This window comes from Ambystoma mexicanum, chromosome 2q (assembly GCF_040938575.1).
Source record: "Ambystoma mexicanum isolate Mex_15411 chromosome 2q, UKY_AmexF1_1, whole genome shotgun sequence".
NCBI lineage: Eukaryota > Metazoa > Chordata > Amphibia > Caudata > Ambystomatidae > Ambystoma > Ambystoma mexicanum.
In genome coordinates this window covers 689,084,473-689,097,984 of record NC_090924.1, presented here as the reverse complement: position 1 = coordinate 689,097,984, position 13,512 = coordinate 689,084,473, and the positions used below count along the sequence as shown (strand labels likewise).

General features: G+C 43.9%; 1 protein-coding gene across 2 annotated transcripts in view; it reads right to left on the bottom strand.

The window, feature by feature from the left end:
* Positions 1-13,512, bottom strand: part of RHBDF1 (rhomboid 5 homolog 1) — a 608,603-nt gene that overhangs the window by 42,478 nt on the left and 552,613 nt on the right. For both annotated transcript variants that reach the window (XM_069647898.1, XM_069647899.1), the window contains one exon: positions 8,781-8,881. In XM_069647898.1, coding sequence (XP_069503999.1) covers positions 8,781-8,881 — 101 coding nt within the window. The remainder of the gene's footprint in view (positions 1-8,780; positions 8,882-13,512) is intronic.

The window sequence follows — 13,512 nt, the reverse complement described above, 5'->3', positions numbered from 1 at the left end:
TCACTGTGTTGCAAAGAGTCTCTAGGCGTCTATGGTTGTGTTCTTGAGTTACTTCAGCTTCCAGTGGTCGACTTGCTTTTGACTCCAGGAGCCTCACTTTTTATACAGTTCCAGCACACACACCTCTGCAATCTCTCTCAACAATTTACAGAAAGGGTTGTTTGGCTGTCCAATCAGGACAGCCAGACCCCCAGCGGGAGCTGGTTCTATTCAGGAACTCTGGCAGACTAAGGACAGGGGGTGGAAAACTCCTCCCCCACTTCCTGCCTGACCAGACATTTTGGACCCTAAGCAGGGACACCTGAGGGTTCCCGCCGAAACCAAAACACACGCACAGGCCTCCCCCACCCAGAATGGTAGAAGAAGGGCTGACAAAGGACAACCACGCTAGTAATGGTGAAAAAAGAAGGGAGACCACAAGTTGGTACGTGGGTGCGCCTATTGAGTACTAACAAGGCTATGGACATAGTCTGCAGATTAAAAATGACAATAGTTGGTAGAACACATCCACTGCCACCCGCCATAACTAGGAGATTATCTAAGTGAGTAAAAAGTCACAGGAGCAGAGAGAGGGGGGGATACTAGGTATCCATTTGACACTCCACCTGAGGTGGTGTGTGCCAATCTCTCAGACTATACGTTTTGGAAAAGAGACTAAAGAACTGTAGTTACTTGAGGATAAGACAAATAATATCACTGGAGGACTCTAAAGGTCCCCAGAAACACTGCCCTTAAGGAGCTGTGTGCTGCAAAAGAAAAATACAGATGCCATTAAGAGTTATGGAGCAGACAGACTCCATAGTACAGGTAGAACAGAGTTCCAAAAGACAGAGCCCACATGAATGAATGAGTGGAAACAGGCTCCACTCATTCAGGATTGAAAGAAAAAGGTCCAGAAGTCCAGAAAAAAGGGCTGGGGGTCTCACTAGGAGAGGGGATGAAGCATAAAAATGATAAATCTCACCAACGACGACACCGCCATGATCGTTATGAGGGGTTTGTGGTCAGTGTCTACAGGTACTGGTCTCCCCAAAATGTACAACTGGAAATGCCGGCACCCCAGAGTACTGACAGTGCCTCTCTATTATTTGAGAGTATCATTGTTCTGTCTCAGATAGAGCTCAGCTTGCGAAGGCCACCAGTCTCACGTTGCCACTCGAATCATGTTGAGGTAAGAGTGCATCCAACCTAAATGGGTTTACATCCACCACAATCTCCGATACCAGGATCGGATCAAAAAACGCCATGGTGTCATTCGCTGTGAGAGCTTCCTTAATCTCATCAAATGCTCCTGTTCTAGTGGACTTCATTGCCACACTGTCTCCTTCTTGGTTAGATTCCTCAGAGGCTCCGACAGCGTGGCCAGGTTCTTGATGAATCACCCACAGTATGTCACCATTCCCAGGAAACGACAGATTTCTGACACCGTCTCGGGAAGTTTTGCTCCTTTGATGTCCTTCACTTTTCCCGGGTCTGGCGACACACCCCCTTCCTGGAATCCAAATCGAAATAATTAAATTCTCTTTCAGAAGAACTCACATTTGTCATTGCGCAGCGTGAGAACAAGTAACATAATCCTTTCCAAGGTCTTCTTTTGTCTCTCCATGTGCTCCATTTCCGATTTTGCAAAAACCAGAATGTCATCACTGATGTTTAAGACTCATTTCAGGTCAGCCAGCACCCCATCTAATGATGTTCTAAAACACCTCAGCCGCTGATGAGACCCCAAAGCTGAGCCATTGTAGCGGTAGAGGCCCCTGTGCTTGGGGAACGTTGTAATGTACCTTGACTCAGGTTGCAGGACCACCTGATGATATCCGGCTCTCAGGTCCAGCTTAGAGAAAAACTTCACCCCCTGTAGGTTTCACTACAATATCATCAATGGTGGGAGTCAAGTGCCGTTCTTTTTCAATGGCCTTATTTGGTAGGCGCATTTCCACACAAATGCGAACTGAGTCTGGCTGCTTGGGCTTCCTTGTCACTACAATGGGAGACACCCACAGTGGCGGTCCTTCCACCTTCTGAAAAACGTTCAGCTGTACTAGGTTGTCTAGCTCTTTGCCGACCTGTTCCCTCAGATGAAACAGAACCCTTCTATGTTTTAGGGCCACTGCACATATTGAGTCATCAACGTGAAGCTTCACAGGTTCACCCACTAGCTTACCAATGCCAACAAACACATCCGCAAACTTCGCTACAACAGCTTGAATGTCCACCACATACACCCCCCCATAGGCAAAACTCACAATCTTCAGCGCCTGTCACAGCACAGCTCAGCAGCGTGGTTCACCAATGTCTGTGATGAAAAATATTGCTTTAATGGTGTTAATTCCATTAGCAACTTTCGAAATGAATGCCCTCTTGAGTGGAATCAGTCTGTCCCCTTCAAATGTAAACATGCAAACCCTTGGCTAGCTCAGTTCAGGAGGACCAGGCAATGCCTCAATGTTTCAATGCCATCACATCAACAGAGGCGTCAGTGTCGACCAGCATAGGCACCTCAGACCCATCGACACTGGCACTGACCACACATTGGCACTGACCACAAATCTTGGCTGCCTCCTCTTATTGTCCGTCAATTTGTATACACTAGAGATGAAGAAGACATCTTCCGATTGAAGCACGGCACATTCGCGCAAAATGGTTGGAAATGTGACACCAATGGCATGTCCTACCCTTCGCTGGACATTCAGCTGCGTGCGGAAGGTTGTACTCGTACTGTAGGCATGGCTCAGACGTGTCTGGTCCCTTTTCCGTGCGAGGACCCACACACCACCATGCCATCCTGGGCCCTTGTTGACACCCTACACATCGTCAATCTTTAGGGTCTGTATGGCTGCATCCATCTTAAATGCCCTTGTGTCTGCCAATTCATGGGATCGGCCCATCTCCAGAATGTGCGCCAGGGTCAAAGCAGGCTCTCTCAGCACCTGGTGTTGCATTTTGCCTGACACACAGCCTTGTATCAGCTGCTGGCGCACCATAGCCTCTTCATTATGCCATGCACATGTGGACGCCAGCTGCCTCAGCCTGCCATGCAAAGTACAAAGTGCTCCATCATCCTTCTGTTTGGCTGTGCACATCACAAACCTTTTGTAGTCCAAATTAACAAGCGGCATGAAATATTCTCTCAAAGCGTTCTTCGCTGCCATGTAAGAGTCATCAAATGGCTAGTGAATCAAATATTTTGTGCACAGCTGGACCTGCAGCTGTGACCAATGCTGACATTTTCGCATCTTTGTTCACCTCACCCATGGCTTTAAAGTACATCTCTAGGCACTCTATCCATAGATTTGGCCTAGACTGTACGGCGCACCGGACATCAAATTCTGGCATCTGTGCCAGAGAGCCATCCTGCTTGGCAATCTGCACACCTGCAGGGGCAGCCGCTGTCGCCACAGGCCCACTTCCTTGACCGCCAGCAGATCTGCTGTCTGTTGAACGCACAAGCACCCTGCTAAATCGAGGGCAGCAACTCTGCAGCACGTGCTCCATTCTTTCAGGCTCACAGAGGTGGAATTACAGCCAACACACACCACCGGCCACTGGTCTCCACCAAGTCCAGCGGAATCCCCCACCAAAGGGGTGACAGATGGGGGAAAAAAAGAGAAAAATTCTCAGAGCCACCTGTATGTCAATGGAAGAACAGCGAGGGATACAAAAAAATAGTAAAATATATATTTTTTAGTATAACACGTTTTCGCCATGTGGGCACTCCAGAAATTGTTCTTAGAGGCGCAAGTGCACTCCTCGCGGGGAAAACGCAACCTATGAATGGCGGGCCGTCCGGGTATGCCTCTACTCCTTATGTACAAAGGAACTGCATCCGACAAGTTTTCCAGACGTTGCTATGGGAGCCAACAAGCATCAAAGATCACTGCCACCAGCCTAAGCACGTAGGTCCTTGAGAGCGACCTCCTCGTCGCCATTGTTATAGGCTGCACGGCCTGGTGGTGTGGTAGCGCTGGGCCCCCACAGAAGACACAAGTACCTGGTCCGGGCTCCACGTGTGCACTAACGTGCCAACGCGGTGACGCCCCATTTATTGATGCAACAGAGTTACGTCACTCCGTTGCGTCTTTGTTAAAGCAGCACCACCATATTGACTGCAGCTATGGTCCGTAGTTCATGTATTCTGAAGGAGGTCTCAGTGAATATATGTGCCAGGGGCTGTATGGGAGCAGAAACCACCTTACAGGGGGACATTGTGACGAAACCACAGTAGGCATTTCATTGATATAACCCTTGGATTTCTTAACAGAAAAGTGCAAGGTTTTGCTTGTGAGATGTTTTGTTATTGAACTGTACATGATTGAGACTGCTTCACTGCTCTCCTAGGCCTTATATTATTCTTGGGAATGTCCCTGCTACCCATCTGAGGACCAACTATCAGTCCTTGCCTGTCAATTGAGCCAAACAGTTTGACAGGAAGTATCATGGACAGGGGCAGAGAACAGGTCTGAAGCAAATTAACACTCTAGGTGAGCTCTAGCAGATAGGGACTTTTTTTTTCATAAAACATGGCTCGAGTTCCCATTTAAAAAATGTTGAGGGACCTTTCCAGTATGAGATGTTCAAAAAGTGGTGAGTATAAAGAAAACTGAGTATGTTCAAATGTAATCCGCAGAAATTCAGTCACTGCGCTAAACAGGAAAATGGGATAATCCGTAATGCTTCATTTTCTGCAGCTAGGCCAGATGTACAGCATTGCATATCTGACAGGAAAGTCTCCCCATCAATCCCAACTAGTAGCTTTATTTACATAGTGCCAATACAAATATAGGAGTGGTAAGAATGTTTACTAGTTTCTGGAGCCGACAGATATCCTTAAGTTTCTTTTGACAGATACTTTAAAATTATCCCATAAATGTCATTGACTTTTATGTGGCGAGTGGACATATCTTTTGCGTATCACTGCTTGCTCTGCAGTGAGACAGTTATTTCAGGTATGCATTGAAAATTAGACTTGCAGAGAAAATTAGACTTGCAGAGAAAAGTCATGAAGCACAACAGAACCATCGATATGAGAAAAACAGAACTACCTCACCTTCAGCGACAGCATGAAACAGCTTATTCAGGCAAGCCAACACAGAGGAGGGGCCTCATTTGAAGTCTTGGCACCTCTTTTGGAATGTTTGAGTTAGTTTAGCCAATCAGGAACGCAGGATCCTTGCAAGTGTGGGCACTATGAACCAGTAGTTGCCTGAAATGTTGCATTCCCTGTTGCCTGGGTGTTAGGGAGAATTCTCATACTGTGGCTATTTTCCCTTACCTATAGAGTCCCCCAGCATTACCTGCTAAAAGTGAGACTCTTTTTCCCACTCTTAGGCATTTCTGCTATGTGTGTTCTAGGCTATTTTTGTGTTTAATGCCTATGGGATTTTCACTCTCCCGTAGGAACCATCTTTAGTCAGATGTGTTACACAGCACCCTCAGTGCAGTGACACCGGGTTGTCGTAGCGACCCCCAAACATAGACTCCATACCCTGGGACGGACTACTGTCTCCCAGGGCATGTAAAGTCCCCATTTACTTTACTAGTCAATTTTTATTAACTTAACCAGTACAACCCATCTTACTATGGAGGTACTGGAAGGGGTTAATAGGTTTTTCCCTATTTTCATTATCGAGGGGGTACCTTAAAGTCCCTCTCTCTAAAGTTTCTGGCAGTGGTTACTACCTTAAATATTCGACCGCAAATATTTCTCTATGGGATTTTCCCATTGTTCGAGGCTACCACTTTTTCTGACAGCCTCTAACATACTGCTGGTGCATTTTTAAATTAACTTTGCTCTGGTAGGTTTTATTTGCCAGAACTTTAATATAACTTCTTTCTCATGTCTTTCTCTACGATCCTAACCCAGGTTGGGGATCCTTTGTTTGTCAGTTTGGCATGCTTCTGCCCAGAAGCCCTCCTTCTGGCGCCACTGAGTCTGTGGTCGGTCCATTGTGTGGGAGGGGGAGTAGGACCCCTGGACAGAGTTGCCACAGCAACTCAGGTCGCACTCTAACCTGATGGGCTGGAGGGTCTCCCGCCAAGAAGACCACTCCACTTTGTGAGTGACAGCTAGGCTGTATGAATGGGTCTCTTTCTGCATAAAAGCAGGGTCCTGAGGACTGGAAGAGCAAGACGTCGCCACTGGAACTACGGAACAGAAGGGGAGAGAAGCCACAGACATCTCGTGCATCTACACCACCGGTAAAGCCCTGCCGTATCGTCTCACCACTTTTCTTCCACACGACGAGAGGAGATCTTCATCGAAGGAGCCTCCTTCCCTTGAGCTGGTGGGAACAACCAGTTCGCCCATCGCTTCTCCGGACCTGCCTTGGTCGAATCGACAGTGCCATGCACTTGGAGACCGGATAGCCAGGCAGCTATCGACCCGGACTGCGATTAAAAGGAGCGTACCTTTTAACCTTTGTTTGGCAGCACCGCGGTTGGTTTCATCCCTGGATAGTGCAGTGTCTTGAACCTTCCTCCATGACGAGAGCCTCTCTTCCTCTGCTGGATCCCTCGACCTGTAAGGACTACCAGGAACAACCGCCACCGCAGGAGCCACTTCTTCACTTTTAAGGTACATTGTTCCGCCAGGCCGCCCTTTCTTCGAGATAGTGCTAAAGGTGTTTTAAATCCTTTCCTACCTGTTGGGTTGATTGCCCCTCTCTCTTAACATTGTCTTTCACTTTCTGCATCCACCTTTTCAACATTGTTAACCAAAGACTTGACTGCAGCTACAAGATCATTTTGCTCCTGGGCCCTTGCCCTGTACCACTAACTGTGGCACAGGCCTACTGACTCTGGTCAAATTTGTTAGACCTGCTTTCTCGAGATTGATTCTCCATTCGAACTGTGTGGTGCAGCCCTGTGTTATAACTACCATTTTCTTCCCACTGCATAATCATTGTGAAATGCCATTCTGCTCAGTTTTCATTCTAAGTATTGCTTATATTGATGCACTTTCTTGCTGAACTGGTTCACAACTGATGGGAAGTGTTGCTAGGGTGTATAAGAACCTATTTCTAGATAACTTGTGTTTTCCCTCCCTTGTGAGAAATTGCTAGAGGATCCCTTCTGGGTAGTTGTCACTGTGCCGTTTTTGCTCAGTTTTCACTTTGGCTCACTTGGTCTACAATTTATATAGGGAGTGTGTATATTTTTCTATTGACTTAATTTAACTTGCTTGATACTTGTGATACATGTGTTTACTTAGAAGTGTATAAAATAAATATGTATCTACTTTTCAACTACAAAGCTTTGGTCAGTGTTTCCTTGTACCATAGTACAGTAGGCCTATTGTGTAAACCCTGAATACGGCTCATCTCCGTCTTGAGATAAGTCTGACTGCTCAGCCACAGCTACCAACTAAAGCTTTGTGGTACAGACTGATACCAAAGGGGATTTATTGCTCTCACCTGTAGTCCTAATCTGGTGTAGTGCTCCCTAAGGGAACTGCACTGGATTCTGCCTAACACTGGGGCAAACCGAAGGCCCACAGTTTTGACCCACTCCTCTGCTTTAGTCCGCTCCCTCTTATCTGTTTTCCCTGATCCAAACTCATGCCGTCACATTCCCTCTGGGACTCCGAGTACTGTTCTCTGCCCTACCACCAAGCTGTTCCTCAGACCAGGTAGTGCAGTGTAGCAGCATCCTTCGCATTTTCTGTGTGCTGATGCAGATCTCTATAGCAGTGAGACACTGCACACTGTTCTAAGCCCCTTCAAGACTTTTCTTTGTACAAAACCAGCCCCCATGAAAGCTGAGGGTTCTATAAGCTATATCACCCTCAGGCCTCACAGAATGCTGGGAGTAGGTATCCTCAGCCCTCCTTAATGGGGCTTGCATTTCTTGGGGCTGTTAAGTGAGGATTTCCAGGCACCTTATGCCTGAAATTGCCCTCTGCCACAGGAGCTACTGCTTAATTAAAGACTTCCTCTGGAATTTCATTCCTGGTCCTTCTAAAGATATCACCCACCACACGACATTCATCCTCAATTTAACGACTGCAGCTTTTAAACTCAACTGTTACAGCCTATGCCTATCTGCAACTGTGACCTGTAGTGGACGACAGGCAACCTGTTAGTACTCAACAAACAACCGAAATAAATAAACAACCAAAATAAATATGCAACCAGGAAGTAAATACTAGGATCAGGTCTCTTTCCATAGTTCAAAGAACAACACCTATTTCTTGTCCCTGTAAATTATATGTGGAATCTCTCAGGTATGTTGTAAAAATGTATTTACTTTTTCTGATTTAAAGATAAATGTACCAAAGTGTGGGGAATAATACGACATTAGCCTTAAGGACAGGCACAGGTACCAAGCATATCCAGCAGTGTGAATCTGTGTTGTATTAGGTGATGTTGGGTCGCAACTGCAATGGTGTATTCTTAGAGCAAGTGTACCGGTCACTTGCATATGTCATTCTACATTCCTATTGGCCAATTTGACAGCAGAAACACCAGCTCACAGGAAAGGACGCATGTACGGTATGTTACCACTTAGTTAATGAGTACGTGTGGCTGAAAATAGTGAGAGACAAAAAAGAGCATACAAAGGAAAATGGCGGTGATACATTATATAGTATTCTCTGTTTTGATAACTTGTACACCAACGGTTGGCCCTAAGTATTCACGGTATATAATTGTGTTGTAAGAGAGGCCTATTATTTTTCTCCACTATCAATGACGTCTGTAGTGTGTACCATTTTTCAGAAGCTAATATTTGCAATGCAACCTTCCACCCTCTTCATTATCATTATATCAAATGAATATACTTGCCCTGCATGGAGAAACAAGGAGAGCCACAGCCTGTAGAACTGATCTGGAATTTCGGGGTTCAGGAAGGGCAGGAGTCCACATACATCATCCATGCAATGCACCTGAAAAGTTAAACAAAGTTAAGATTTACGCTTGAAGAAAGAAAAACAATTATTGTGCCAAAACTCGTGTACTCTGATAGATGTCTTGTGCACAATTTTGTGCTTATGATCCTAGTGAAATTAACTTTATTACTATGACAAGTTATACTAGTGCTGCCAAATTTGACATTGGAGATATAATCAAGGGATAGAAATGCATGATTTGCAGGTTAGGTCTGTGCTTTTCAATTCTAACACAATATGTATACATGAATATAGTTGGGTAAAACATACTTGAATTTACATTTAATGTATAGCTTGATGTGTGGGTGTCAACCAGGATCAATGTGTTCTTGGGGAAACAGGAAAAATTAGCTAAATGTTTGTCTGGGTATAGTAACCCAAACAGATGGAAGGACCTGTGTGGATTTCCACTCTGAGTTCTTTGTTGTTTTGCTCTACTATATTCTATTCTTCTCTTTTGATGTAGAACAATGATTCTGCGATTCAAAATAATTCAAATGTTTGTAAATTTTGTATTAAAAAAAGCAAAGAAAGAAAAGGCTAGTGACCATCTTCAGGGACAATTTCTAAACAGGGACTTTAGTTCTTTGCTGAAGTGCAGGAGAGATGGGGTCAATATGATGTGTACTAGTATGTTATTCCAGAGCCTGGCGCATAGCAACAGAAGGCCTGTTTTTGTGGTTTCCCTTTCTTGAGTGATATCTGGATCATAGTGTATCTGACAGGTCTGTGTTCTGTCTCTTTGTGTTCTTGCTGAGACACTCACAATGGCTTGGGTTGGCGAGCCGTTACCGGCCATGTCCGCTCCCGCGTTGAGGCGTGTATGCCATATTAGTAACCCAATGCCCTCATGCATTTTCTAAGTCATACCACTGGCCATTTGGTTTTGTGGCCTCTCTGACTGTGTAGACTACAAGGCATAGCGAAAATGGGCATTTTGATTATGTGAACTTAAACCGGCAACAAAGTAAGGCATTCTGGCTTGGGTGACTTGTATTGTGTTGCTAGTGGACAGCATCAACAAGAGGATTTCAGTGACCGGGAGTGTATGCTCTTTCTTTTAGAACCACATTTTCTTCAAACGTTACTGAAACTCCCTGCCTTGTTACTCTATTCAGCCATTAAAGGGAGTTATATCCAGGGGCAATAGTAGAATAAAATGGTATCCAGTCAATATATGTACAACATTACAGAGTTGTACATAATACCAAAAAACACTGCAAACATTAATTAAATAAATGAAGGGTAGTGGGGTAAAAGGGTTAAAATGGGCCTGGATGGGGTGGCGTTATAAGGGTGAAAAAACAGGGGCCTCGGGCCCCAATATAAAATTTTAATTCAGTGTTTCGTCCGCGATAAAATTTACTAGCCTGTAATTGTGGTCGGTAAGATCATATATAACTGAATACAATGTGTCTGCAATCCTCTGGAAATAAAATATCAAGTTGACTGACAACAATAAACTCAGCAATGGAAATTGTGATTTGCATCCAATGATTGTGTATTCGAAATAAAACATTTCAGATATGGAGAGACTGAAAATAGTGAATTTGCCTTTTTAGCCGTACACAATCTATTAAGCTGAGTTGCATGATTAATTAATGGGCTAAAAAGGTATTGTAAGCAAGGAGATCCAAAATTGGGTTTATTTAAGTCACTATATATAAAATATAAGTTCACATGGTATCGTGTCTAGTAGGACACTGGGACACTGGTGGCCAAACATCTGCATTGGGTGCTGACTGCCTGAGACACCCCGAACAAGCGCAGGTAAAAACTGAGGACATCACAGATGTCACACAACACCAGGAAAACTGGGAAATCATGCCCAAAAGACTACTGCTCCCTCAAATGATAAAACTTGCTGGGAAAAATGTGTGAATTACCACAGCACTGTTAAATATATCTAGACAGCCCATTACTAAAATTACAGATCAACGGCCACAAATGAAATAAAATAAAATGCAGATTTTTAACAAGTTTAATATTACACTAAGTAAAATGAAATCACATTTATTCTGAGCACAAAGTTGCTGAAAATGTCAAGTCAAAACATCAAATATTTTACAGTAGTGTGAAGCTGCGGAATACAGAATTAGACTATGCTTTTTTTTTATATCATTTATGAAAAAGCTATTTTGAATGTTTTCTGATTTTTGTGAAGACCATGATTTTTTCTTTTTCAGATTTACCTGCCATGCCCAGGTTCAAGGCCAGCCAGGACTGGTGACAGAATAACCAAGTCATCAGAATAAAGAAGAGTTTATCTCCGTCATGCAGAATTAGCCCTCGGGTAAGAGAAAACTCAAGAGGGGTTGGAGGAGCATCTACTTACATTATGAAATTGGAGAGTGGGGAATGGGGTGACTGTTGAAGTAGCTGGTGACTTTATGTTTGGTGCGAAGGCTATCGGCCACTCTGCCTCAACCCACAGAGTTTGCTTCTGGTGATGCTTGCAGACAAAACAATGTAGCAGGACTAACACAAACACTGCAAATCCCATAACATTTTTTCCAACAAATCTTAAAACATAACAACGAAAATATTGATGGGGGCTGGCTGGGGGCAAGTCGGGGAAGAGTTGGGGGGGATCCCCACATCTATTTTCGTTATGTGTTACAATCCGGGCAACTTTTTTCAATGTTTTGGGATTTGAAGTATTTATTTTGTTGTTTCAACACAGATAGATCCCTGTTTTGAACATTGAATATTAAGAGATGTACTTGTATACTACTTTCAGTGATAATAGTTTACAACAGATTTACAATTATCCGAGTTGCCAGTCATTTACTATATTGAATGACATCATTACCACCTGGACAAACACTAAACTCCAAATATCTTTCATCTGTCACCCACTATGACTATATTCAGTGACCTTTATATGCACTAATTATGTATGTACTGCTCTTTACTGATTAATTGATAATGCTGCTACGATCAGAGTACTGTGTCCCCTCTTGGCTTTGCTTGCTTCCTCGGTTGGCTTTGACCCCCAGATACATAAGATGATGCCACTCGTAAATCAATATGTTCTCACAGGTATGGCACAACATCAAATATGCATTTCTGACGCAGGCGTTCTCTTACCATATCTGCACTTGTGCTCACAACACCTGGTTATTGGCCAAATTCTTGATGTTGTAAATGACACACTTCTTTGGCCGATGCCTATTGGCTATATCCTGCACCAGTTCTTTCTTTAAACAATAAATGACACCCTTATGCATCGAACATCTGAGTTTACAAAAATCCAAAACGAAGCCGCACACAGGTGCAGCGCAATGTGGTCATATCAGGCCTACCACGCTGAATTTCGGTAAAGTTTCAAAAAACATTTGAAAACATTCTTTATTTGGCTTAGATCTGTTCGAGCTCTTGAACAAGTTCCAATGTTTTCTCTTTCACACATCTCTGCCTGTCACCTCCATTGTGTTCGCTAGCACCTCTTCTCTTTAAAGCTCTGGTGCACTTCAGCTTCCTCTATGCCCCGGTTGCCCCTTTACATTTTCAAGATATATTGAAGGTTTCTTCTGTCCATGTTTCCATGTTTCTTTCTCCTAGAGGAAGAGGATGTCTCTCAAACTGGGGTTCAAGGGCTGCATGCTTTCCTGCTCAGCCAAACCCCTCGTGCCACCATGCTTGGTTTCAGTGAGCTGGTGTGCAAAATAAAGCATGGTTATAATCCTACACTGCACCCCCCCCCACCCCCCGGCCCTCACCATGTGACAGCTTGTGTTTTTAACACCTCTATCCCATTACTGCCATACCATACATTGCATTGCTTGCCTGGTACATTTCCCTGAATATCAAAGATTAAACCTGATTATATTAAGGAATTAATTATCTGCCTCAAAGGTGTTCACATATTTAAATGCTGGGCTACCAATATGACAATCGCAGCGAGTAACTGGATCCAGCACTAAATTTAAAAAAAAGCATTGCCACCCTTCCCCATGAATGTCATGGTATTTCACACCAATAAAATGCACATGGTTTTTGTTCCATGTTGATTAATCTCAGAAGGAGGGAAAGTATTTAACAAGGGGAGAATTTCAACATATGGCTAGCAACATTCAGCTATCTGACAACCTCTGTATTTTCTCGCTGGCCTATTTTTGAACTGTGGCTTCTGGAGGCCTGTTCCACACATATGGCATACCCATGAAGCATTGACATGAGGCATATGGCGCAACATTTTTGGGATCATTACTCTCTTATTTGATAATGTTCAAAAAGGTTGGTAATTAAATGGAAACTGCATTTCTGGTTAAAGGGCAGACAAATAGCTTTGCCAGCTCAGTAAACAGCATAAAACACTTTTCTATGCAAGTAAACATTGACGTTGAAGCAACCAAAACAGAACATTGTGTAACAAGCAAAATAATTAAACATCTGAATGTATCTTCATGTTGATTTGCACATCTAACAATAATGCAGCGGCCACTCACAAATGGAAACCTTGCCTTCACCAGGACCCTATAGGGCCAATTCACAAAGGTGCCCAAAGGGCCGAATGACCAAGGTCCAGGGAGATGCAAGTTGCGCTTCTTTGTCTTTTTGTGAATCAGATGCACTGCACTAATATGCAAATGATACATCTAAAACTGGCGAGTGTTTTTGAAGCA